General features: G+C 40.1%; 1 protein-coding gene across 1 annotated transcript in view; it reads left to right on the plus strand.

Moving 5' to 3' along the window:
• Positions 1-27,750, plus strand: part of PREX2 (phosphatidylinositol-3,4,5-trisphosphate dependent Rac exchange factor 2) — a 296,906-nt gene that overhangs the window by 260,994 nt on the left and 8,162 nt on the right. Inside the window, exon 38 of the mRNA XM_052651670.1 lies at positions 20,755-20,857. Within this exon, the coding sequence (XP_052507630.1) occupies positions 20,755-20,857 (103 nt within the window). The remainder of the gene's footprint in view (positions 1-20,754; positions 20,858-27,750) is intronic.

The raw sequence follows: 27,750 nt of genomic DNA on the forward strand, positions 1-27,750 counted from the left end.
CTGATGAACTTGCCTGCCTACACTCCTCAGTCATTCACTTGTGTTAAATACCTCCATTGTTATTGAATATTGAAAGAAGAAGATTGTCTTTTATTAAGATCAGGCTTTTTTTTTGCCTTTTAAACTGTGTCTGTGATATTAAAAGCTAGTTTGATAAATGGAAATTTTCCAAAGTTCCCATTTCGTTTTCATCTCTTACACCTTCTATCAAACGACATACATAGTTTATTAGTACCTATAGTTTTATAAGGGTTTCCCTGGGGGCTCAGTGGTAAAGAATCCACCTGCCAGTGCAGGAGATGTAGGTTCAATCCCTGGGTCAGGAAGATCCTCTGGAAAAGGAAATGGCAACCCACTCAAGTTTTCTTGCTTGAGAAACTCCATGGACAGGGGAGCCTGGCGGGCTACAGGCCATGGGATTGCAAAGAGACGGACCATGACTGAGCGACTAACACTTTACTCCCCTATTGCTATGTTGCCCCTCCCCACTTCCCTCTCCCCACTGGTAACCAATAGTTTGTTTTCTCTGTCTGTGAGTCTGCTTTAAAGCTCTCTTTTGTACTATGCAGTTGATTGCTGCAGCCCTTCCAAAAGCATGCCAGAGGGTTTCTAAATTTCCCTATTACTTCCTTCTGCTGAATCCTTCCGTTCATTGTGGTATTTCATTTTGTTCTGCTTCTTCCTCCCCATCACTGCTTAATAGCCAACTGTTTTCCTTTAATCATTATATTGACGTCAGCATATTGCAAAAATTATAAAACCCAAGCCTAAGCCTTACCACCTCCAAAAACAAAAATTCCATATCCCTCCTACGATGTTTGTTTCTGCTTCCTTCCCCAGTGGCAACAAGTAGGTGGACATTTCCAGAGGCTCCCTGAAAGGTTAGGTCAAGGAAATTTCTAGTGAGGGCAGGGACTCTGGAATCACAGCATTTCCCTCTGAGGACTCATTCCAGGGGTTTTTTGTCCATGTCCTCTTTTAATCTAGGGCTTCCCTAGGGGATTAGAGGGTAAAGCATCTGCCTGCAATGCTGGAGACCCAGATTCAATCCCTGAGTCAGGAAGATCCCCTGGAGAAGAAAATGGCAACCCACACCAGTACTCTTGCCTGGAAAATCCCATAGACGACAGAGGAGCCTGGGAGGCTGCGGTCCACGGGGTCACAAAAAGTCAGACACGACTGAGCAACTTCACTTTCCTTTCCTTTCTTTTAATCTATTCATGACAGATTTTCAGTGGTGTAGGTATTCTGGGATGATCCTTCAGGAAGACGGGTCATTGGAGCCCAGGCCTCACATCTGACCCACCTGTGATGTCTGAGCACCAAAGCCTTGGAGATCTGTACACGTAAATTACCTTTAATCTTCAAGCTTGGTTGTGAAGATGAATGTCTTCCAGGAAACAAGGCCCATCGTTAGCTAATATACTTGGTGTTCAGTCACCAGTGGGGGATGTGAACAGCAGCATCAGAAGGGGCTGGCTCGCTGTGTCGGGGCTTTACCAGCACCTGCAGCAGCAGCACCATAGCCGCCTTGTTTTGAATCCCACGCAGGTATGAGGAGGAAACAGCCTAGGGCAAGGCCTGTTCTCATTATTGAAAAGCATGATGATAATGAGCCCGCTGGCTGCCATTTATGTGTTCCAGTGTTGGACTGCTTTTTCTTTTATACATTCTGGAAACCCATTTTAACATATATAAAGCTTTAGGAGCTAAAAAAAACTATATATATGAAGTTTCTAACTGAAAAGGAGTATATTTCCAAGATGCATTTCTTAGTTGGTTATTTAGAAACTGAGACATAGTTTCACATTGGCTAGTATGCAGAGGGTGGTTGAATTCTCAGTCATCCATCTTCCAGTAGAAATGTACAAAACCCATCATGTGACCATAAAATAAAACCCAAAATATGACTCAGCATTTTTCAGAAAAATGAAATCCAGGAATTAAAAACAACTAAAGAGAAATGTGTATTACTAATTTGGTTAATGAAATAGTTATTTAAAATGAAAATAAACAGTGTAGTGATTCTTAAATCATAGAAACAATTTTTAAAATTCTTTTCTAAGGGAACTATCAATTAACAATTTTAAAAATCACTTTTGTTTGACTTTAAAGAACTCTTTCTTAGCAATACTTTATTCTGTCATCACCATGGCATCAAAGGACGAATTGACAAATAGGCTCAGGGTAAGGAATGCAGACTCTTATAAAAAGTGGAGCACTCAAGGTAACCTGGCATAGGTGACCAGAGTCCTAATAGAGAAGATGATGAAGCTGCAACAAAAAGCATCAAACACAGGAGTAGATTTACTCTGGGGATTTCTGTATGTAGGTTAAATTCTAGGCATGGGAGGGAAAAAGTAAGTGATTGCTATAAGCAAATGTAGTTTTAAAATTGTATCCACTTATTTTTTGTCCAAAACTGCATTGGAAATTTTAGTAATGAGATTAGTGGAAATACTTGAATTTTTAATCTCCAGAAAGATGGTTAACTAGAACAGAAGAAACTGGTAACTCATGATGCCAGGATCCTGTACATTCCCAATAAGAAGTCCTAAAATTATGCTCTTATAGTTAGGAATCTAAAATATGTTAGTATAAAGCACTTATTTTGTATAAGGATAGTAGCAGCAATGAGTGATAGTAGCAGTGAATAGTGATATTTAAAATTGTCATTAGATATGGCTGCAGTTTAGATTATTTTTCTTTAACAGTTATAATTTGATTATGGCCAATGCAACTTTTCCCATTTGTTAATATCTAGTAAAATCATTAATGAATTATACCAAAAATAAAGTGAAAATATAAAATTGTGTACCAATCTTTAGAAGGGGAAAAATAAAATGCTATAATAATAGGGCTCTGGGAGAAAGACAAAGTATATCTTACTTATGCTATAAGTATACATCTTACTTACTCTGGCAAACTTAAAGGAGCAGAACATTGGTCAAGGGGTACAAAGTTTCAGCTATACAAGATGACTAATTCTGGAGATCTGACATAACAATGTGAATATACTTAATATTGTATTATATTCTTGACATTTGCTAGGATCTTAAGTGCTTTTACCACCAAAAGAGGAAAGAAAAAAACACCAACAACAAAGATTATGGTAACAATGTGAGGTGATCAATGCATTAATTAGCTTAATTGTGAAGAATATCTTACAATGTATATGTATATCAAATCACCAAGTTGTATACTTTAAATTTATATGAGATTTGTTCATTATACTTCTGTTGAAAGCTAGGGGAGAAAAAAGAAAAGTAAACCCAGATCTTCAAATTATACTAAGTTTTAAAGTAGGCAAATAAAACTCTACAGTTTATGCTAATTTAAGCAACCAGATAAGTAAATTGATTCCTTAGAGTTATATCAAATATCTCAAACATGATAGAAGTTTTATTCTTTTACCTTTTTCCATTATCTCTTGCTAAAGTTCTTTCCCCCAAAGAGGTGACTAGATTTGGATATATGTTTTTTTTTTCCTGAATTTTTCTTTGCAGTTGATAGAAATCTTAATAAATTAGTACATTAAATTATTCTATTTAAAAATGTTCATCACTTTCATTAGATTACTGTGAAAGAAGAATAAAACAGTAATTATGAGTCACTTCTTATTGTAGTGGTTTCTAGCTCAGACTGCCAGTAATCATGTGTTGTTGGCTAGGCAAGCTTTAATGTCAATACTTATAAAGTCAGAGCTTATACCTTATTACCTTCTATCATTAAAATTGGAAAATTCTAGGTACATTAAACATATCTTGAGAAAATAATCTAAATACATAATTATAAGTGATATTTCATGAGATTTTGCCAAACCCAGTTTTTCTATTTAACTAGTAAAATTTAAGTATTTACATTTCTGAAACTGAGCTATTTGAAAGTGACAAGGGTAGAATCAACTTTAAATTACAGTGTTAAACAGGGCATGATTCTGCAGATTTTATTTGAAAGAAACTGAAGCTATTTTTTTCCCTGAACCTGCAAAATTATATAAAAAACAAAGTTCCAGTCATTCTCTAAGATGTATTCCTGAGGATGTCATGGCTAGTGGTTTTATGAGTGCTCTAATAACTGTCATAAGCCAAATTTTCCATCCTCCAGAGGAGGGTAGAAGTATGGGTGTCTCACCAATATAGATGTTTCATTGGCCAGCACTTTCAGAATTGCCTCTTTTTCTGTGTGACCTGAAGCAGGAGAGCAGGTGCTGTAAAGGGAGCTGATGGGAGGAAGCAGCAGTTTCTGCCTCTATGATGTTAATTTCAAGTGGGCACTAGGCCATCTAATCCTCTGAAGGAATACTGAGACGTGAGATTTCAATCCTTTTAAGGAGGAAGAATGTAATGTAACACCTGTTACAGGTTTTAAAGCATGGATAGTGTTTACCAGGTGACAGAATGGAGGAGGACATTTCCCTGTAAAGGAATGGTATGAAAATATAATGCTGAGGGGTGTGAAAGCATAGGAAGGGGCTGAAGGTCACAGTAAAGAGTTTGCTATTTCTGGACAGTGAAATGAGGAAGAAGCCGTCCTGGGAGAGAAAAGGAGCAGGAAAGACAGGAATTGGAGCATGGAATGCCCTGCCTACTGAGTTAAGAGCTGGGGACTCCCTCCCAGAGACTCTGAGAAGCCAGTGAAGGACTTTTAGCAAAAGAACAACATGGTTAGATACTTGAAAACTATTTTTTAAATGAAGAGCAGTACCGTGGTCTACAGTGGGACAAGGAGGGAGGCAGGGAGACAGCCAGGATTTTACTGGACTTCTGCCACATGATGAGGTCCAAAACTAAGGCCTGGGCACAGAGTTAGAAGGGAAAAGACATGTGAAAAGTATGGAATGGCAGTACACAGAACTGGGTAACTGGGGAGGAGTAGAGAACAGGGGAGAGAGATGCTGACTATTCCAGTGTAGACTTTAAAAAATGCTCAACATAGGAGTTGCAAATTAAGTTTTATCTGGGGCAAAATGAGGACTGCAGCCTGGAAGACAGTACCTCAGATAGCTCTGAGAAACTGCTCTGCGGAAGCTGCCGGGGAGGCTGGTATATATAAGGTTTTGGTGAAGGGGGAGTACATGCAACCAAGCACATATTTTTCCAGAAGGTTCTGCTAGTCATGAAGAACAGCCATCACCATGAACGATTTCAGTGCTTTTCTAGATATAAGGAGATACACGAATTGGGCTCATAAAATCAGCTCCTGAAAACGTCTATCTGAAGACCCGTCCTGCCAGTTTTTCCTCCCAAGCAGAGTGTCTCATTTCTGCTTTCCCCCTGAACTCCTTTCAAGGGATGTTGAAAGTCAGCAGCTGCATTGCTGCTGCTGCTGCTAAGTCACATTAGCACATGATTTAATCCTTTTAGAGGTAGATGGCAAGTGCCCATGGCAAGTGCCAATTTGCAGTTAACAGCGTGGAATGACTGAGGGAAGGGAGGCTGCTGTGGTGGGGGTGGGGAAGATATGCATTTGAAATGAGGGGATTGTGGAGACAGATGTTGCATTAAACTATAACATGTTGAGTTTTAGATGTTCATGGTGTACCTGTGTGTGTGTGCGCGCTCCATCATGTCTGAACTGTTTGTGACTCCATGGACTGTAGTCCACTGGGCTCTATTCTATCCATGGGATTTTCCAGGCAAGAATACTGGAATGGGTTGCCATTTCCTCCTCCAGGGGATCTTCCCAGCTCAGGGATTAAACCCGTGTCTCTTGAGTCTCCTGCATTGGCAGGCAGATTCTTTACCACTGTGCTACCTGGGAAGCTGTACCTATATAGGGATGTCCTTTGATGGATTCATACTCAGCAAGGACTAAAGTTGTATGTGAGTACAAGGGGTATAATAACAATAAATAATCAAGTATATATATAATCTCAAAGGGTAATGGAAAAACAGTACTAAGAGTTTTCTGGGAACATGCTTTAGGTGTTAGGAGCAGAGAAGAGGTATTCCAGGAACAGACACAGAAGTGTAATAACCGAAGACTCAGCTGCCGACTGTGGAAGGTGAGAAAAGATCACCAAGGAGTGTGTTAGAAGTATTAAGATTCCTTGATTCTCTACCACCAGTCCCCTGTACACCCAGGAGCCTCAGAATAAAGCACTGTAGGATCTACGAGAAAGGGATGAAAAATATTCAGGCAAAGTTCTGCTTAGTATCTTGCATAAACAGGTCAAAAAGAAAACAATTATCCTGTCAAAGGATGGGGGCAACAGATGAAAATCATATACTGCTACTGCTACTGCTAAGTCACTTCAGTCGTGTCCAACTCTGTGTGACCCCATAGATAGCAGCCCACCAGGCTCCCCCGTCCCTAGGATTCTCCAGGCAAGAACACTGGAGTGGGCTGCCATTTCCTTCTCCAATGTATGAAAGTGAAAAGTGAAAGTGAAGGCGCTCAGTCGTGTCCGACTCTTGGCGACCCCATGGACTGCAGCCTACCAGGCTCCTCGGTCCATGGGATTTTCCAGGCAGGAGTACTGGAGTGGAGTGCCATTGCCTTCTCCAAAATCATATACTGGACACCCGTTAAGCGTTGGTGTCATCAAAAAACCTGCAAGAATTGAGGACAGAAGTCCAGTAGCCAAAACAGATGGACTAGAGAGGGAGTGTTGAGGACCTTTGGGTAGCCTTTGGGTAGCCAGGATTAGGGTCCTCACCTATTTGGTTAAATTCCAAAAATAAATCCGAAACAAAAGTGAAATCAACTGGAGAAAGGGTCCCAGGCTGGATCATTTTAAATGCAGAGAAGCAGGTTCAAGCCTGGTGGCTGTGGTCATGAAGGTCCTACCTTACCCACAGATGCTTCATATTCATGTACATTTTCAGCCTAGCAAACACCTCCTACTGTGGCCAAGTGCTCAGTTACTCGTCCCCCAAAGGTCCATAATTGCCTCTGTGCTCACCACAGCAACGAACCATGTCAGAGTAGAACATGCCTTAATGTGCTTGATGAGACGATAACGAGGGCTATGGAATGTGTATGCCTGGCAGTTGATTTTGAAGCCTAGGTTTAAAGATAGACATTGAGAACTTTCTGAGAATGTACTGAAAGTTGCAATAGAAAAGTCCTATTATCTTTAATGGGAATTTCATGGCTAATTCTCTGTGCAGTGCTGAAAATGTGCCCTTTAAACACGATTGCTTTTTTGCCTTAAGATATATGGAGTGAGCCAGAGTATTCAATTTGGCTCTGCTTCTGCTGCCAGGATCTCTTTCCAGCTGTTGCCCGCTGCTTCTCCATTCTGTTCAGTGGTTTTCTATGGTGCCACCCTCCGCCTGCCATCTCTCTGCTTTCCTTTCAAATATTCATTAACCCCTTGTCTTTCAGCTCTCAGACTGTGAACCATAGGAGTTGGTACAGAACATTTCATCAGCACTGCCTATTTGACAAGAGTCAAATAATAATGTTGAATGGGCTTCCCAGGTGGTGCTAGTGGTAAAGAAACTGCCTGCCAATGCAGTAGATGTAAAAGATGCAGATTGGGTTCCTGGGTGGGAAGGATCCCCTGGAGGAGGGCATGGCGACCCACTCCAGTATTCTTGCCTGGAGTATCCCATGAGCAGGGAAGTCTGGCAGGCTCCAGTCCATGGGATCACCTGTGAGTCATATACAGCTGAGCACATGCACACACATATGTCTGTAAGTATATTATTTAATCTTTAAAACAAATAGCTGTTTGCCTGTTTTTCACATTTAAAAATATTTACTTTTTTCATTAAGAGAAGTGCCTCCTCTGTTATAAGGGGAAAAGGACAGAGGTGTTGGGTTTTTGAATCCCTGCTGACTGGTGGCAATTTTCTTAAGCTTTTCATTTGTCACAAACACAGTGCTCAGGGTGACCAAGGTGGGAAGGATCAATAGATCTGCAGTGGGCTTTGCATATTAATTTTGCAGGCACTCTGCATGTGTTGAACCAAACTAGTCACTTCAGGATTGATTGCTGTGTAACATAATGCCTTAACCCTCTGATGTATAGTTCTTCCTCGGTGTGAAGTATAATAAAAAGAAGCAGGGAAAATAACACCCTGAAACATTAAACAATTAGTTTCTTCAGTCGGGTGCTTCCTTCTGGTTGTCGATAGACTTTTCACAGTGGTGCCCTGTGCTCAGTAGTTAAAAGTAATTAGAAGCCAGAATAAATGAGATTCCTGCAGGAATGAACATGCCTTACACAGAACAGTACATTTCATATAAAAATATACGAATCTGTAGTAGAGAAGGAACGCGATCTTCTTTCAGTTTATTTTTACTACTTGATTGATTTACAGTCAATATAATTGTTCAGCAATCTGTGAAGCTAGTTCCTTCTTAATCATGAACACATTTCAGTACGAGGAGGTCCACATTCATGGTGAAGTGGTTTGGGCTGGCCGCGTTAGTATCTGCCTGAATGATGCATTGAGCATATAAATGCTGAGACCAAGATTGGGACTGTTGAATTATGCATCTGGGGAGCTGAGAGTCTCTAAATGCAATGAGCTTTGTGATGTGATTTTTGTATAATGGACGCAGTCCTAGATTTTGAATCAGAAACTGGTTTTGAATCCTGTTACTTGCTGTGTGACCATGATTATATCACCTGGTCTCTTAGAGACTTAGTGGTATAATGGAAATAATAATTTCTTTTTGAAAAAGGTGACATGAGAATTAAGTGAGCAATATATGTGAAAGCATCTAGGGAAGGACCTGGCAATAGTGTACACTCAGTTGTTTCTGTCTTAATCTCTGTTTCTAATAATGAACCCATCTTCTCACTTCAGAGATAGAAATGTGAAATGCAACTGACTAGATAATTCTGTTGTTATTGTTCAGTTGCTAAGTCATGTCTGACTCTTTGCCACCTCATGGGCTACAGCACACCAGGCTTCTCTGTCCTCCACTATCTTCTGGAGTTCACTCAAATTCATGTCCATTGAGGAGAAGGCAATGGCACCCCACTTCAGTACTCTTGCCTGGATGGAGGAGCTTGGTAGGCTGCAGTCCATGGGGTCGCTCAGAGTCAGACATGACTGAGCGACTTCACTTTCACTTTTCACTTTTATGCATTGGAGAAGGAAATGGCAACCCACTCCAGTGTTCTTGCCTGGAGAATCCCAGGGACAGGGGAGCCTGGTGGGCTGCCGTCTGTGGGGTCACACAGAGTCGGACACGACTGAAGTGACTTAGCAGCAGTAGCAGCATGTCCATTGAGTTGGCGATGCTATCTAACCATCTCATCCTCTGCTGACCCATTCCCCTTTTGCCTTCAATCTTTCCCAGCATTAGGATCTTTTTCAGTGAGTCGGCTCTTCACATAAAGTGGACAAAGTATCAGCGTTTCAGCTTCAGCATCATTCCTTCCAATGAATGTTCAGGGTTGATTTCCTTTAGGGTTGACTGGTTTGATATCTTTGCTGTCCAAGGGACTCTCAAGAGTTTTCTCCAGCACCATAGTTAGAAAACAGACTAGATCATACCTACTAAAGTAGGGGAAACCTTGTATCTAAAACGAAATCAGTGGTTGCTAAAGGAGTAGGTATTAAATATTCTCACCACAAAAAAACAATTAATGTGATACGATGGAGGTATTAGTTAACTCTACAGTGGTAAGCATTTTACATCATATAAGTGTATCAAATCAATATGTACACCTTAACCAGCACAGTGTTATATGTCAATTCTCAAAAAGCTGGAAGAATCACAGTGATGAGTCACAGTAGCATGACAGATGTGTATGAAAAATATGAGCTCATTCCTCTGATCTTTTGAAAGTGGAATACACAAAACAGTGGATCCTATTACAGCTTATTTTTAGAATCCTCCATTGATAGCTTATAGAAAGTCCTTCAAGAACAGCAGAACTGGATCCCCTTGAATTCAGGGATGGGAAGTCTTCCCTTGAGTCAAAACCAAGAGTATATGTTAAAACAGAGACAGGCATTAGGACTTGCAAAGAATCAGGCACTAGCATTTGTTTGCAAGTCATTCATGGAGGGAGGGAGTAGCCGTTTATGGAGCGTTGCTACAGGGCATGCTCTGTGCTGCCCCAAACCAGGGATGTAAGATGTCCTTGCTCTCCTGGCACTTGACAGTCTGAGGTCTTGATGAGGGGACCACGTTGGGAAGCCAGTCAGCCATATTGTGTGGCACCAGTTCTCATATGTACAATAGGAGAAAGAGAGCCAAAAGATTGGTGGTTTGTTTTTTTTTCCAGTGAAGTGACTCAAAGAAATAGACACATGCTTTTGAAACTTCAGGAGAGATGAAGCATATGTCACGTGTCATTTTGACAATATAAAAGAACTGATTCTGCTAGGGTCCCAACCATTGTCTTCTGAACCTGGAAAATATTGGTACATTGTAAATGGACCATTTTGATGAGAGAATAGTGATAATTAATAGAACTGATGTAAGGCTAATAAATCAATATAGTATAATGTGTGATTTCCTCGCATTACCAAAACCCATCCAGAGTTGCTCATCAGAAGCCATGGTAGGAGCAGTGGTTCAATCCAGAAAAAGGGAAATGCAAGTCATTGCTGATGAAAGAAAAGCTATATCATGTTTAGAAATTCTAAGGGAATCTGTGATTGGTTTTTTACTAAAATTTATTGTCTCTACAATTCAGTTATTACTGTACCAAGTTTATTTAGTAAGTGAACAGTTCTTGAACAAATAGATGGCCAATGTAGAGTATAAAGAAATTAATTGCATCTTTTAGGAGTTACCTGTAATACTGTTGGAACACATTAGGAATTCATGTAATTTTTTTCAATAATTGTTTATTGAATGCTTACTTAATCCCAGGAAGTATACTAGTTCTAGGAAGGTTGCAATTAATACAGGCACTAGTCTGGCCTATTTGTGGTGGAAGTGACAGTAATATTAATGAAAGGTGCTAACATTTGTTGAGAATATACTACATGCTATATATATATGAGACGTGAATTATTTTATGTAATTCTCAAAACAGCACTCTGAGGTGTATGCTATTCTTAAAGTCAATTTACAGGTGAGAAAACAGAGTTTTAGAAACTTATGTAATGTGCCCAAAGTCACAGAATCATCAGCAAATTCAAGCTCCAACCCTGGGGGTTTGCCTCTAATGCCCATATTCTTCATCCCTACACCTTTCAAACAAGTATAATAGAGCATGACCAGAGGTATGATATGTGACCCAAACCAGGGCATCAGTGAGGAGCAGCATATGAGAACCATGGAAGGAGGTAGGTGACTTCAGGGTACTGTGAACGGTAGAGTTGAAGCGTGGAATAGAAGTAAGGAAAACCAGAGACCATATTGTGACGACTTTGTGTTTCAGGTTACCAAATGGAAAGCCATTGAAATGTCTGCCTTTTCACCTGCATTTGTAAAAGATCACCTCTGAAGAATAGTGGAAAGAGACAAGATAAAAGGAGTCAGAGTGAGGTTACATCAGTCTCGGCAAGAGATGATACTAGCAGTGCAGCTCAAGTGGAGAGACTTAAGAGACAGTAAGAAATATGAAGTGGACTTCCCTGGTGGTCCAGGGGGTAAGAATCTGCCTGCCAGTTCAGAGGACATGGGTTCAATCCCTGGTCCGGGATTTCCCACATGCCACAGGGCAGCTGAGCCTGTGAGCCACAACAGGTAGAGTCCATGCTCTGCAACGAGAGAGGCCACCACAATGAGAAGCCCGCTTGCACAGCTAGAGAAAGCCCATGCGCAGCAATGAAGACCCAGTGCAGCCAGAAATAAATGAGAAAATTAAACTCAAAATAGATCAATATTTCAATAAATGCAATCAAACAAACATTTTTAAAAAGAATTATGAAATTGACAAGCATGAAAGATACTAGAGTAGATGCCTTAGTACATTTATCTCATAATTGATGAGTTTGGTTCGAATGGCTTGGGAGCTTATAACATAATCTGGAGGTGAAACAATGGGTCATCTTAAATAACTAGAGAAAGGTTATAGGAAAACAATAATGTTAATCTTGACCACACCCACTCTGGGATGGCTTTACAAAAATGAGAAGGTTGAAGACACTACAAATATTGCACATACACCTTTAAGGAATTAAATAATTTCTACATCTTATTTCTTCTAACAACTTTCTTATTTCTTTAAATGCTGGCACTTACATTAATATTTAAAAATTAGTAAATATGAGAATCTTGGATTGCACCATACTTAATATACCCATTACTGTAATGTGTCTTTTAAACAGTGTGTCTAAGAACTAACTCATTGGACACCTTAAATTATAGTAACTTTGTAGCACATTTTAAGAATTTTAAGATTGAGATTAAATAAGAGAATGTTAATGGAGAATCTCTAACTCATCTATATCCTCCAACTGCTTTTTTATTTATTATTATTATTACTATTATTGGCTCTGTTGAGTCTTAGTTGTGGCTTGCAGGATCTTTCCATGTGGCTCACAGGCTTCTCTCTAGTTTCGCCATGTAGGCTCAGTAGTTTCATGCGGGCTTAGTTGCCCCAAGGCATGTGGGATCTTAGTTCCTCGACCAGGGATTGAACCCACATGCTCTGCGTTGGAAGGCAGATTCTTAACCACTGGAGCACCAGGCAAGTCCCTGTTTTTAGTTTTTAACGGCTGAATAAATTGGGATCATGAGAAAAGCCCAAGCACGAAGTATAAAAACATTTGGAAAGTTAGCAGAATCTAACATTATCTTCACCAGGGAGAAATGTGCCTTTAGTCGAAGATTGTTGAAACTAGTTTGCCTTAGGCTTCCTAGGTTCAGATGATGCAAAGTGCATAAAACCAGGGGGTCGCAGGATCTTCCACCTGTCATAAAAAACTTCTGGAAATGAAAGAGTGGTAGGCAAGTAGTAGTCGTAGCTACTGTTTCAGCTTATTTCACCTATTTCACCTTCTCTTGGGATTGGGATAGTCATTATTATCCTCTCCAAAACTTGAATGCTGCCCAGGTAACTTCAACTTAGTAAAGGATCCTGGAGAGTCACAGCTGATTAGATTCCTAATAACTTATTAGTGACAGTCACTTGAACAAGAATAATGGACCTGGCTTTTAATTAAAGGAGGGGAAAAGAAGCCTTTCATAGAATAAGGGAGATGATTTTATGTTTTAAGATCTAAATCAGTGTGATTTTAAATATAAATGGCTATAATTATATAAAGACATATAGTTCACATAATAATATTATCAAATAATAGATTCTTTAGACTGTTCTTATACATAGACTCTGAGCCATGTATTTGACCTAAGGGAATTTTTTTCCCTCTTATTCTCATGACCAAAGGCAGCATCACAGAAAAGATGGTAAAAATGAGGCAATACACATGAAATTCCAGAGCTAAAAAACAAAATCAAGACTGTTATCATTGGGTGCAATTCTACATTGGGGCTAACCTCGCTGATTTCAGAATGGTTAAATATTTATTTCACTTTGTATTTATTTAGCTTCCCAGGGCTTCTCAGTTGGTGCTAGTGGTAAAGAATCCATTAACCGATGGAGGAGGCTCAGGTTCCTCCCCTGGGTCAGGAAGATCCTCTGGAAGAGAAAATGGCAACCCACTCCAGTATTCTTGCCTGGAAAATTCCATGGACAGAGGAGCCTGGAGGGCTATAGTCCATGGGGCTGCAAAGAGTCAGACATGACTAAGCAAACACACACACACACACACACTTATATAGCACAAAATCAAATTAACCTTTATATTAATGCAAATTATTCCAAGTGAAATTTTGAATAAATATTGAGTAAGTCTTGAAATATTTAGCTAATTGAAGTGCTCAGACAGTCAGTCGTGTCCGACTCTTTGTGACCCCGTGGACTGTAGCCTGTCAGGCTCCTCTGTCCATGGCATTCTCATAGCAAGAATCCTGGAGTGGGGTCCCATTTCCTCCTCCAGGGGATCTTCCCAACCTAGGGATCAAACCTGAGTCTCTTACATCTCCTGCATTGGCAGACGGATTCTTTACCACTAGCACCAATATTTATACTCAGCTTCAATGTTTAAAATATGGAGAAATAAATGCAAAATATACTTTGCTAAAGAGTGCATTTTTCTCTTTTTAATTACACTTTAAGTTTTTTTTCAACTTCAACATCTACATAATGTGAATTTAAGGCAAATTTTTGTGGCTACAAATTCAGAGATCTTCATTGCACTAGTTTTTCATAGTTTTAATTTAACATGTCAGTTTACAACTATCTGAAGGATCCTCCTCCACTAGTAATGACAAAGTTTGGGACTACCCCAAGAGAGAACAATATAATGATTAGCTGCCAAACAAAGCGTTAGAGGTCCCGACTGTGAACATTCTGAAAGCCAGCAAATAAATCCACAGCTCAAAGCCGTAAATGTCACGTTGTTTTGCTTTGCTATGTCAGTTTCACCGTGAGTTACTGCATCACCCTTGTGGTCCAAAAGGGATGACGCATCTCCCCAAGTGTTCAATTTGATGCACTTCAACCCTTCAGAGATTGGCTTCCTTGTTCAGTATAAATTGAGTCAACATTAAATGTGGCTTTAGAGCTCTGGAGGTTTAAAATGTAATTTGAGTAAAACTGGTTTTTTATCTGTGATTTGGCTAAATGACCAAATACATAGATGGTTCCTGGATTTGGAGAATCTTTTATCTAATTTATTAAAGATGTCATGAGTCATCTTAAAAGATTAATGTATTAAAAAACAAAGATTAACACATAACTTGCTTCAGATAAGAATTGAAGTCTCAAAAGTGAACCAAATAGAGTATAAATAGATACAAGTTAATAAATGGTTGAAATGTAATATGGTGCATTTAAACCAATTTAGGGAGCTGAGCTTTGTCTCTCCAGTTGAGGGGGAGGTTTGGATGTCGATCATTGTGGACCCCGGGCATCAAGAAATAGGGCTGCCATTTCACGTGCTTTTTCTGACCCTAAACTCTATAGTTTGACATACAAAATTGATATCTCGTGTTCTAGGATCAGTTGGGAAAAGCATTTGAGTGAAAATAACAGACTCATATGAAACATGTGCCAAATTATAGTCAGGTAAACTCTACTTCCAGAGAAGGCGATGGCACCCCATGGCAGTACTCGTGCCTGGAAAATCCCACGGACGGAGGAGCCTGGTGGGCTGCAGTCCATGGGGTCACGAAGAGTTGGACATGACTGAGCGACTTCACTTTCACTTTTCACTTTCATGCATTGGAGAAGGAAATGGCAACCCACTCCAATGTTCTTGCCTGGAGAATCCCAGGGACAGGGGAGCGTGGTGGGCTGCCATCTATGGGGTCGCACAGAGTCGGACACGACTGAAGCGATTTAGCAGCAGCAGCAAACTCTACTTCAACCAAACCCCAATTTATAAAGGAGATATTGGTGGAAGTTTGTCATGAACTTCATGTAATTATTAATGTCATAATTAATAGCATCATAATCTTACGGAAGAATTGACCACACATTTCAACATCAGCATTATTTTAAATTTAAAAATTGTCATCAAATATGAAAATCTAGAGAAAGTTCTGTAGTGCGTGAACCATATGTATGGAAGAATATTCCACAGAGTAGCTTCTGGGTTCTGTAACCTTCTAACCTGCTTATTCTCCACCACACACAGTCCTCGGTACCCCAGGATATGAACACATTGCATTACAGCCTTGGGCCCTACACCTTCTTTTCAATCTTGGGTGAATCTGTGCAGTGAAAGTGAAACTGGCTCAGTCATGTTCAACTCCTTGTGACCCCATGAACTATACAGTCCATGGAATTCTCTAGACCAGATTACTGGAGTGGGTACCATTCCCTTATCGAGGGGATCTTCCCAACCCAGGGATTGAACCCAGGTCTCCCGCATTGCAGGTGGATTCTTTACCAGCGGAGTCTTTACTGAGCCACAAGGGAAGCCCTGATCTATACAGTGGGCAGTAAGAATACTCTGGAGTCCATTACTACACCAGGATGTTGTAATAACCTAACTGTAAGTGACTGAATCATATTCACACGTCTATGCATGCTAAGTCACTTCAGTCCTCTCTGACTCTTTACTACCTTATGGACTGTTGTCCACCAGGCTCCTCCATCCATGGGATTCTCCAGGCAAGAATACTGGAGTGGGTTGCCATGCCCTCCTTCAGGGGATCTTCTCCACCCAGGGACTGAACCCGTCTTTTACATCTCCTGTACTGCAGGCAGATTCTTTACCACTGGTGCCCCCTGGGAAGCCTGAATCATATACATCGGTCCCAGTAAACCTAGGCTAAACACATCCCTAACTCCCTTTAGCTCAGTTCCAAAAAGAACTATGGCCATTTGAACATTCCAGAATATGACAGATGCATAGAGTCAACAATCATAAACACTTGCAGTCAAAACATTTCACTTTTGCAAATTTGTAAGAGCATATGACTAAGTAAACAGTTTGCTAGGGATCCTATAAATAAAGGACTCTGAAACTCAACCTTGTTTTTTCAGTTTCATGTAAATTAAGATTTATTCTTAAATGCATATAACTCCACTACTTTGGTATAATAGGTATTAGCATATATTTTATATCTTTGTCCATGCTTCTCCATGTTTTAAATATCATGAGTAAATTTTTGAAATACTAAAGTACTTAACTAAGAATAATAAAGTTAATATATGTTTAAGTGTCTTAAATAACATTAATAAAGTTTTAGAGTTTTTAATAGTAAAATATTAAATTCAACCATTTTTAGCTTGATAGTACTGCTTCTGCCAGAACTTAATGGTACTTACAGGTAGAAAGTAGACACTCAAAAATATTTATTGAATGAACGGATGAATAGAAAGGAATCTCTTTGTGACTCTTCCATAGCATCACTAAATCAAAGTGCCTTTCAAATTTAATTGAACCCATTGGCCATAGCTTACATTTATCATATTAAAACTATGCTAAATCTCTGAGTGATGTGGATCTATTTTTAATATGAAATATGTCAAGAAGATTTATTCATTATATGCACAGGTGTATTGACCATCTCCTTGTTCTTTCTATGGGGAATGCACAATTTCTGCATAATTTCACAACCCTGTCAAGTGCACATTCTCAGGAGTATGCCCTAAGCAGAGCTATTACTTGGATGTCTTATTACGAAAATTATGAAACAGCTTTCCTCAGTGTATATGTTATATTTGCCTTTTTATGGAGGACAGATTCTACACTGTGGCCTTTATTTTTTCATTTTTGTGATTCTCAGGGAAAGAATTGTTTACATTTAAAAAATGATATTGCAACTAGAAGAAGCTGAACAGTTCAGAACCCATGTTTTCCAGGATGGAGTAAAAATTTAAATTTATTTACATTTTGGGCTTCCCAGGTGGCACTATGGTAAAGAATCCATTGATCCTTGGGTCAGGAAGATCCCCAGGAGGGTGGCATGAAAACCCCTCCGGCATTCTTGCCTGGAGAATCCCAAGGACAGAAGAGCCTGGAGAGCTACAGTCCATAGAGTCACAAAGAGTTGAACATGACTGAAGCGACTTAGCATGTTTTTATATTTTAACTCCCTAATGTGTGAACAGAGATAATTCAAGAAAGGAAATTGGAGGTTCAGACAAGGAATCTCATATGGAATGAGATTTGCTCAGGATTCCCCACCTCTGGTCTACTTCCTTCTTTCTCTTGCCCAGTGAGCAGGACAGACTCTCAAGCGTCTGTAAAATCTAGTGTTCTCTTGTAAAGCCAAACTCTGAGTATACGTTTATGCATCATCGAAAAACTAAGTGCCACTCTAGATCGGAAATATTTCAGAGAATGCCAGAATCAAAATGCTTCTTGCAAATGCTGAATTTTTCCACTTGACATTCAGATTGAGATAGTGAGAGAAGATAAAAAGCTATGAGGTGAATAATGGTGTATTGACCACAGAGCTGTGGGCTTAGTGCTGGGTGCTGTGACACATGCTTAATTATGAGAATGGAACTGTGATGCTGTGATGGAAAAACTAGACTTCCATTGGATAAATAAACTGTGAATCAAATAGGCAAAGTTTCCCACGTTGACCTGGCTGTCTCTTTTAAAATTTTTCACTTTTAAAAATTTCATATTAATCTTGGAAACTCACTGGAAGGTACTCAGTGGTTAGTATGAAAAGGCATCCTGTTTTGACATGCTGATGAAAGAAAACATATGTATTACTTTTAAGGTAGATTTTTCTCTTAGATGATGTGTGTGATTGGTTCTTGGAGAAAGGCACGGCAGCCCATTCCAGTACTCTTGCCTGGAGAATCCCTTGGACAGAGAAGCCTGGCCAGCTACAGTCCATAGGATCACACAGAGTCAGTCATGCTTGAAACGACTTAGCACACAGGCATGCGCTCACATGATTGGTTCTAAAGATGTGACTCTTTGAGGTACCCTGCCCAAGAGCGTGTTACTGCCCGTGTTGATTGATCGGGAAGTTACAGTAAAGCCTTTTAAAGTCTCTGGCAGATAATTTGCTGCTGTACCGCTGTTTACAACAGCTTGATGTAGAGAGAAATAAATCAGTTTTAAAAGATTAAGAAAGTGGATAATACAAGCTGCCCGTTGAAAGTCCTCCACAGTAACTGAGTGTTTGTTATAAGTTGAGGAGGGCAAGTCAGCCTTTATCAGGAAGCAAAGACATATTTCAGTGTGATGAGAAAAAGATAAAGATTTTTTTTCTTAGCTTCATTCGGCTGGTGTAATGAACATTATTGATTAAAATGTTAGGATCAATAAGGACTTAAAATTGGAGTACAGGAGACCTTAAGAAGGAGAAAAAGGTTATGTTGTATGTTGAGTAAGCTGACAATTAAATGCTTTGTAAAAATTGATTCTTTTCTAAACATTAACTCTCAATTATAGCTCTTGGCTTTCATTGGCATGTGCATGGAGGTACATGTAAAAGGACAATTATATATTATTATCAAACTTGTACACTGAGTATTTATAAACATCATATCCTGGACTGTGTATCCAATCCCTTCTCCCCGTCTCCAGGGCTTCTTCCTGACACAAGGACTGAACATGGGTCTCCTGCATTGTGGGCAGATTCTTTACTATCTGCGCCATCAAGGAAGCTCATACTATAATATAGAGGCTAATTATAAAACTTCAGCCCATCTGAATATGTGTTCTTAATGCTAAAGAGTTCTCTGTAATGTTAATAAGAAAACTGCTTTTCACGTCATTTAACAGCCAATGGAACTGATCATATTTCTCCCTAGAGTACAATTACGTCTAATAATATGGCTGTGTTTTGTCAGATTCTTTCTAAAATTGCAGCAGTAATGTTTCAAGTCCCTTTCTCCTTTCTCGTAATTCATCAATATCTGAACCTACCAGGTGTCCTGTGCTCCTGTGGAATAGCCTCACAAACATGGATAAATGACCTAGATATTTGTCACATAAAAGCAATTGCACTGTAGATCTTTAATTTGTGGAAAATTCTAAACAGATCTAGAAAAATGCACGTGTAAAGTACCAAACCACAGGGAGGTAAATGTGAAAGTGTACAGAAAAACAATAAATATCAATCAATGTAAAAATGAAACAAAAGCCACTAGTATAGATGTTAGGACAAACATCTAAAAGTAGCATTTTTATGAAATGTGTGCAGAAAGTACCCCTATAAAACAATTCAGAGACTTGAAAATATGAACAAACATAGAGGGTTCATAGCTCCCTAAGAGCTGCTGTAGAGAAAAATGTGGAAGAAGTGAAACAAAGGCCTTAAAGGAAAGGAGGAGGTCCAGGGCTCGCCAATCACTGAATTCAGGACTAAATTGTGAATTTTCTCAGTCTGTTCTGGGCACCACATTGCTGAATAACTCATTAAGAGTTCCTTTTCAAAAATTTACAGTCTTGTAAGATTGTGTTCAAGAAACATACCTTTTAAAAAAATTCTGACCTCAGTGAATATTAATTTCGCTTTTTTCTAAAATATCATATATAAATCAGCATAAGTCTATTAACCAGAAAAATGTGGACATGAGTGAAGAGTACTAGCAAGTGGTTTCCTTTAAAGCACATGAAACATCAGTAAAGATTAATATCTGATAAGAAAGCTTATTAAATTACTTAAATTTACTTAAATTTTCTATGTATAAGCTCCCTCCTGAAAAGAATTCATTATGGGTTTGTCGGAGAAGACTCTTGAGAGTCCCTTGGACTACAAGGAGATCCAACCAGCCCATTCTGAAGGAGATCAGCCCTGGGTGTTCTTTGGAAGGAATGATGCTAAAGCTGAAACTCCAGTACTTTGGCCACCTCATGTGAAGAGTTGACACATTGGAAAGACTCCGATGCTGGGAGGGATTGTGGGCAGGAGGAGAAGGGGACGACAGAGGATGAGATGGCTGGATGGCATCACTGACTTGATGGACATGAGTCTGAGTGAACTCCGGGAGATGGTGATGGACAGGGAGGCCTGGTGTGCTGCGATTCATGGGGTCGCGAAGAGTCGGACACGACTGAGCGACTGAACTGAACTGAACTGATGGGTTTGTTTTAAATGCAAATACTTAATTTAGGACCACAGCAGTGCACCTCTAAAAGCTATTTTTAAACAGGTATTCTACATAGAAAATAAATGGTTCCTTGTCTAGACTCCTGTAATAAACACAGATTAACAAGAGAAAAACAAACAGAAGTTTATTAACATGCGTACATCATGAGTACGTGGGAGGTAGATGCCCGGGGAAAAATGAGTACTTCTCCCAGGAGGCATACTGTTCCACCTTTCACTGGTAAGCCCAGCTGTCCTGGAGCATTAACAGTTACTGGTGAGGTCTGACCTGCCCTTGCTTTTCCACAGGTGCACCCTGAGTGTGAGCCTGGAGCAGGCCATCATTCTGGCCAGAAGCCACGGACTGCCTCCTCGCTACATCATGCAGGCTACAGATGTGATGCGAAAGCAGGTGAGCCCCACACGCTTCAGCAAGTTATTTCTCAGGACCTGAACTTGAAGGTTCCTTGGTTCATTCATCATGATCTGGCAGGTGCCTGCAAGTGACAGGCCGTTTTCCAGGCTCAGGAAGTGTGAGCAAGAAATACGGATTCCCAGAGCAGAAGCCCAGACATCTCTATGAGGGTTCTCCAGGAAACTCAGACAACCTGAGAAAAGGGATGTCTGAGAGGTAACAGGTTGGAGGCAAGGGAGGTGGCCCGGCGAATGGAGAGGAGTGGATCTGAGGCTGTGTAAAGTACCAGATAAAAGGACTGAGGCATTTTCTGGGAATGACAGGTCATTTAGTGAGGCTGTGTAATAGACTGAGGAAGGGGGAGGGGTGAGGAAGAACCAGAGTTGAGGGCTCTGCTTGCTTCTGGAGATCTTGAAGGGTCCTCCACACCATGCTAAGAAGTGTGTGCCTTATTCTGAAGATAAAGAACACACCTCAGGTTTTCCTTCAGAGGATGAAGAGCAGCCTTTGCACTGTCTTTAGATCACTGATGTACCTACAAGTGAAAAAGAATACACTCTTACAAAGTGAATGGGCTTTCTTTCTTTTTTGTTTTCGGCTTGGCCAAGTGGCTTGCTCCTTCTTTGTTCCCTGAACAGGGAACGTTCCCAGGTCCCTGTTGTTAAAGTGCCAAGTCCTAACCACTGGACCACCAGGGAATTACTTGAACTTTCTATACAATGGCTCAATAGTATTTTAAGTATGCTTGTTTAGTTTTAAATCCTTAAGATTCTTTGCAAAGATAACCAAAATGCACTAATCTCCAGGGTACCAGTTATTAGGAAAATGTGCTTAATCTAGTAGAAAAAAGTCACAAATCTGTAGAAGACGAAAGAAGTCAAAAGACATCAATTTTATATTTTATTCTGTCACCTTTTCTTAGGGCTACTTCAGAAAATTGATTTAACAAATCTCTCTACTTGCTGATTTGGTTTGAATTATCCATTAATAGTGAATGACTTAATTTTTAGCTATGCTTTTGTAATTATGCCTGCTTTATTTACTAAAGGCTTACTGTATACCTCTCAGGTAAACATATAAATCCCTACGGGTTTGCTCCCAAGATTACACTACAGAATGTCAACTGAACCAAAAGAAAAATCTGTGGAGACAGTCCTAAGTGAGGCTGGTGCCTGTCTGGGATCTTTAGAGATGAGGGACAGAGGGTTCAACACTGTATATCAATACATTGCTGCTTCGGGTTGGGAATCCCAGTGCTGAAGATTGAAAACTAAGATCTCACAAGGTCCAAGAGGGGTTTGCTAAGTAAAGGTCAGATCAGTGAGAAGCACATGACACAGTGTGGGTCAGCTGGAAAAGGGCAAATACAGATGGAACAGCCTGCAGGTTTTGGAAGGATTTTTCAGGTAGATATTCAAATTTGGTTTTAAAAAGTAGATCCAAAGTAAACTTGTGATTATTCATATCGGGGCTGGGATTTGGGCACCAAAACATACAGAAAGAGATTAACTTTTCTGTTTCACTGTGTTGCTGTTACAGTAACTTTGCAATAATTCTTGGAGGAGCCCTCGTAAAATTATGGTTTATGACAAGACTGGGAGACTGATAATTGACCTTTTTTAGAATAGTCCAATGAGGAGGTCATTACGCGTTCGCTACGTGTACATTCTTACTATATAGATTTGGATAATCAAAACCATTAGCCGCTTACAACTGGAAACTAAGATAGATAAAATACAGATGGGAAAAGTAAAAGCAGTATTACCTGGATCTCGATGAGTTGTTTAACCGGCTTAAACCTCTTTTAAACATATTTATGTGTCAGAGGATAAGATGGTTAGATAGCATTACTGGCTCAATGGACATGAATTTGAGCAAACTCTAGGAGATAGTGAAGGACAGGAAAGACTGGCATGCTGCAGTCCAGGGGGTCACAAAGAGTTGGACACAGCTTAGCAACTAAACACACACACACATATGTTATTAATATGTATTACTATATATTTATAAAATATAAAAGACTGAAAAATTGTGAACTTTGTAAGTTTATTTCTCAACTGTGCTATTTTTCAATATTTATCACTCCTTCCTCCTATTGTTTATTAATAAATCCATTGAGGATGGGTAGCTTCCTTCTTTTGTTAACTTGTTTCTCTGCTACATCTGGTTCTGAGACAAAAACCTGACTTGTGCCTTCTTTGTGAAAGATCATGGAGCCTGGGGCTCTCTCTTTATGGAAACTGGGGTGCCCAGGTCCCAGAGGAGACTTTTGAGATGTTCCTTCCGTGGCCCATCCTCTTCCTAGAGTCTGCAGTTCCAGGCAGTGAGGTTAATGTCTGGGATCCAATCCACAAACCAACTCTTAACTGACATAGAATCTGATTAGTTAGAACACAAGTTTGAATCAGATCTCTAACTTTTCTGATTCTCTTGTCTTTCAACCATTTAGATTCAGCTTTCCAAGAGACTGAATGGTTAGAAAGTTCGTCTGATGAATGAATAATATTTCCTAAGATCTTTAATTTCCTTTTGAGGAACAGGAAACTTTTCAGCATGATTTTGTCCGTATTTCTAACTGCAGTGCAGACATCCCCCCACAGTTTGGTTCCAGAAGCCCACACAGATGACAAATCCACTGATGTGCAAATCCCTTACATAAAATGGCAAAGGAATACAATGAATACAGAAGGCCTTCTGTTTTCACGGGTTTCCACACCCACAGGTTCTGCATCCATGGATTTAACCAACTGTGGATCAGTGACATAGTGGATAAACTTACAGGTGCAAAACCCAAGGATAGAGAGCAAACTGTACAGTTTTCACATATCAATTTTATGTATATATGCTTAATAGAGTTGTTTTCATTAACTGGTTGAGTTAGAAGAAAAATAAAAGATAGTTCAGTTCAGTTGCTCAGTTGCATCCTACTCTTTGCGACCCCATGAACCACAGCATGCCAGGCCTCCCTGTCCATCACCAACTCCCGGAGTTTACCCAAACTCATGTCCATTGAGTTGGTGATGCCATCTAACCATCTCATCCTCTGCTGTCCCCTTTTCCTCCTGCCTTCAATCTTTCCTAACATCAGAGTCTTCTCAAATGAGTCATCTCTTCGCATCAGGTGGCCAAAATATTGGAGTTTCAGTTTCAGCATCAGTCCTTCCAATGAATACCCAGGACCGATTTCCTTTAGGATGGACTGGTTGGATCTCCTTGCAATCCAAGGGACTCTTGAGTCTTCTCCAACACCACAGTTCAAAAGTACCAATTCTTCTGCACTCAGCTTTCTTTATAGTCCAAATCTCACATTCATACATGACTACTGGAAAAACCATAGCCTTGACTAGACAGACCTTTGTTGACAAAGTGATATCTCTGCTTTTGAATATGCTGTCTAGGTTGGTCATAGCTTTTCTTCCAAGGAGTAAGCGTCTTTCAATTTCATGGCTGCAATCACCATCTGCAGTGATTTTGGAGCCCAGAAAAATAAAGTCTGTCTCTGTTTCCACTCTTTCCCCATCTATTTCCCATGAAGTGATGGGACCAGATGCCATGATCTTAGTTTTCTGAATGTTGAGCTTTAAGACAACATTTTCACTCTCCTCTTTCCCTTTCATCAAGAGGCTCTTTAGTTCCTCTTCACTTTCTGCCATAAGGGTGGTGTCATCTGCATATCTGAGGTTATTGATATTTGTCCTGGCAATCTTGAGTCCAGCTTGTGCTTCCTCCAGCCCAGCGTTTCTCATGATGTACTCTGCATAGAAGTTAAATAAGCAAGGTGACAATACAGCCTTGACGAACTCTTTTTCCTACTTGGAACTAGTCTGTTGTTCCACGTCCAGTTCTAACTGTTGCTTCCTGACCTGCATACAGATTTCTCAAGAGGCAGGTCCAGTGGTCTGGTATTCCCATCTCTTTCAGAATTTTCCACAGTTTATTGTGATCCACACAGTCAAAGGCTTTGGCATAAGTCAATAAAGCAGAAATAGATGTTTTTCTGGAACTCTCTTGCTTTTTTGATGATCCAGCGGATGTTGGCATTTTGATCTCTGGTTCCTCTGCCTTTTCTAAAACCAGCTTGAACATCTGGAAGTTCACGGTTCACGTATTGCTGAAGCCTGGCTTGGAGAATTTTGAGCATTACTTACTAGTGTGTGAGATGAATGCAATTGTGCGGTAGTTTGACCATTCTTTGGCATTGCCTTTCTTTGGAATTGGAGTGAAAACTGACCTTTTCCAGTCCTGTGGCCACTGCTGAGTTTTCCAAATTTGCTGGCACATAGAGTGCAGCACTTTCACAGCATCATTTTTCAGGATTTGAAATAGCTCAACTGGCATTCCATCACCTCCACTGGCTTTGTTCATAGATATACTATGGTGATGTAATGTATGATGACAATCAGCATCAGTGATATGGACTACGAAGATGTAACATCACTTCTGTGATTTTCTTGCCCAAAATACATACCTTCTGTCTAATCATCTGACAGACCCAGATTGAGAGACATTGTGCAAAACAATGACCAGTACTCATCCCAAATATTAAGGTCATGAAAGATCAAGGAAACCTGAGGAATTCCCCCAGACTGTGGAAGACCACAGAGATGTGATGATAGAATGGGTTCCTGGATTAGATTCTGGGATGAAAAAGGGGCATTAGTGAGAGGAAATGGGGAAAGGTGAATAAGATGTACAGCTTTGGTTCCGTTCAGTGGCTCAGTCGTGTCCGACTCTTTGTGACCCCATGAATCGCAGCACGCCAGGCCTCCCTGTCTATCACCAACTCCCGGAGTTCACTCAGACTCACGTCCATCGAGTCAGTGATGCCATCCAGCCATCTCATCCTCTGTCGTCCCCTTCTCCTCCTGCCCCCAATCCCTCCCAGCATCAAAGTCTTTTCCAATGAGTCAACTCTTCGCATGAGGTGGCCAAAGTACTGGAGTTTCAGGTTTAGCATCATTCCTTCCAAAGAACACCCAGGGCTGATCTCCTTTAGAATGGACTGGTTGGATCTCCTTGCAGTCCAAGGGACTCTCAAGAGTCTTCTCCAACACCACAGTTCAAAAGCATCAATTCTTCGGCGCTCAGCCTTCTTCACAGTCCAACTCTCACATCCATACATGACCACAGGAAAAACCATAGAATTGACTAGACGGACCTTAGTTGGCAAAGCAATGTCTCTGCTTTTGAATATGCTATCTAAGTTGGTCATAACTTTTCTTCCAAGGAGTAAGCATCTTTTAATTTCATGGCTGCAGTCACCATCTGCAGTGATTTTGGAGCCCAAAAAAATAAAGTCTGACACTGTTTCCACTGTTTCCCCATCTATTTCCCATGAAGTGATGGGACTGGATGCCATGATCTTCGTTTTCTGAATGTTGAGCTTTAGGCCAACTTTTTCACTCTCCACTTTCACTTTCATCAAGAGGCTTTTTAGCTCCTCTTCACTTTCTGCCATAAGGGTGGTGTCATCTGCATATCTGAGGTTATTGATATTTCTCCCAGCAATCTTGACTCCAGCTTGTGTTTCTTCCAGTCCAGCGTTTTTCATGATGTACTCTGCATAGAAGTTAAATAAGCAGGGTGACAGTATACAGCCTTGACGTACTGCTTTTCCTATTTGGAACCAGTCTGTTGTTCCATGTCCAGTTCTAACTGTTGCTTCCTGACCTGCATACAGGTTTCTCAAGAGGCAGGTCCGGTGGTCTGGTATTCCTATCTCTTGAAGAATTTTCCACAGTTTATTGTGATCCACACAGTCAAAGGCTTTGGCATAGTCAATAAAGCAGAAATAGTAGTTTTTCTGGAACTCTCTTGCTTTTTTGATGATCCAGCAGATGTTGGCAATTTGATCTCTGATTCCTCTGCCTTTTCTAAAACCAGCTTGAACATCAGGAAGTTCACAGTTCACGTATTGCTGAAGCCTGGCTTGGAGAATTTTGAGCATTACTTTACTAGCATGTGAGATGAGTGCAATTGTGCAGTAGTTTGAGCATTCTTTGGCATTGCCTTTCTTTGGAATGTACAGCTTAGCTGATAACATTTTCTGCTTTTGATCATCACACTAGGACCAAGTGAAGGGTTAACATTAGAGAGAGTTTACCTGGTAGGTAAGGTTTGTGACCTCTCTGTTCTGCTTGTAAACTTTATTATAAGTCTAAAATTCCTTCAAAATAAAGAGATTTTTTTCAGTGCATAGTTGCAATTCCTAAATTTCTTCCTATCTGTTTTTTGCCATACACATCCTCTTTTCCCTATTTCCTTTCCTTGATTTGGTCCATTTTTAGAGAATATTTTCTTTTATTTTTCTTTCTTTCTTTTCTTTTCTCCTGTTCTTTCTTCCTTTCCCATCTGTCAGAATCTGGGAGCAGTAGAGAAACTTTCAGGATTTTTAAAATCACTCTCCTCCATTTATACTCAGCCCCAAACTCTGGTATTTGCTTCTTTGTAGTAACTCATTCCCATTAGGAACTGGACAGTGAATATTCCTGAACTCGACAGATTTGCAAAGACTTTTTTCATTGCTAAAGCACATTATCTTTGTACTATAATCTTTGAGGCAGAATTCTTACATTTTAGAGATCCACATGCACCTGCCTTGTCTAGAAACTGCTTTAAACTATTTAAGGAAATATTTTCTTGATAAATACTATGAATCTCTAAACAGCTATTCAGCTAAGCACAGAACCAGCTGCATGCAGGTGATAGAACTTTGATTTCTGTCCCAGGACAGTGGGGGTGGGGGTGGGGGGGGTGGGGCGCAGAGCAGGTATTTCTTTGCTCACTTCCTGTTTTCAGTGTCTTAACTATTGCTTAAATATTGAATAATGACATACATGAGATAGTGAACAGGGAACTGTCATTCAGCCTTATTTTGAAATGATTTAGAT

Source organism: Budorcas taxicolor, chromosome 14 (genome assembly GCF_023091745.1).
Source record: "Budorcas taxicolor isolate Tak-1 chromosome 14, Takin1.1, whole genome shotgun sequence".
Lineage (NCBI taxonomy): Eukaryota > Metazoa > Chordata > Mammalia > Artiodactyla > Bovidae > Budorcas > Budorcas taxicolor.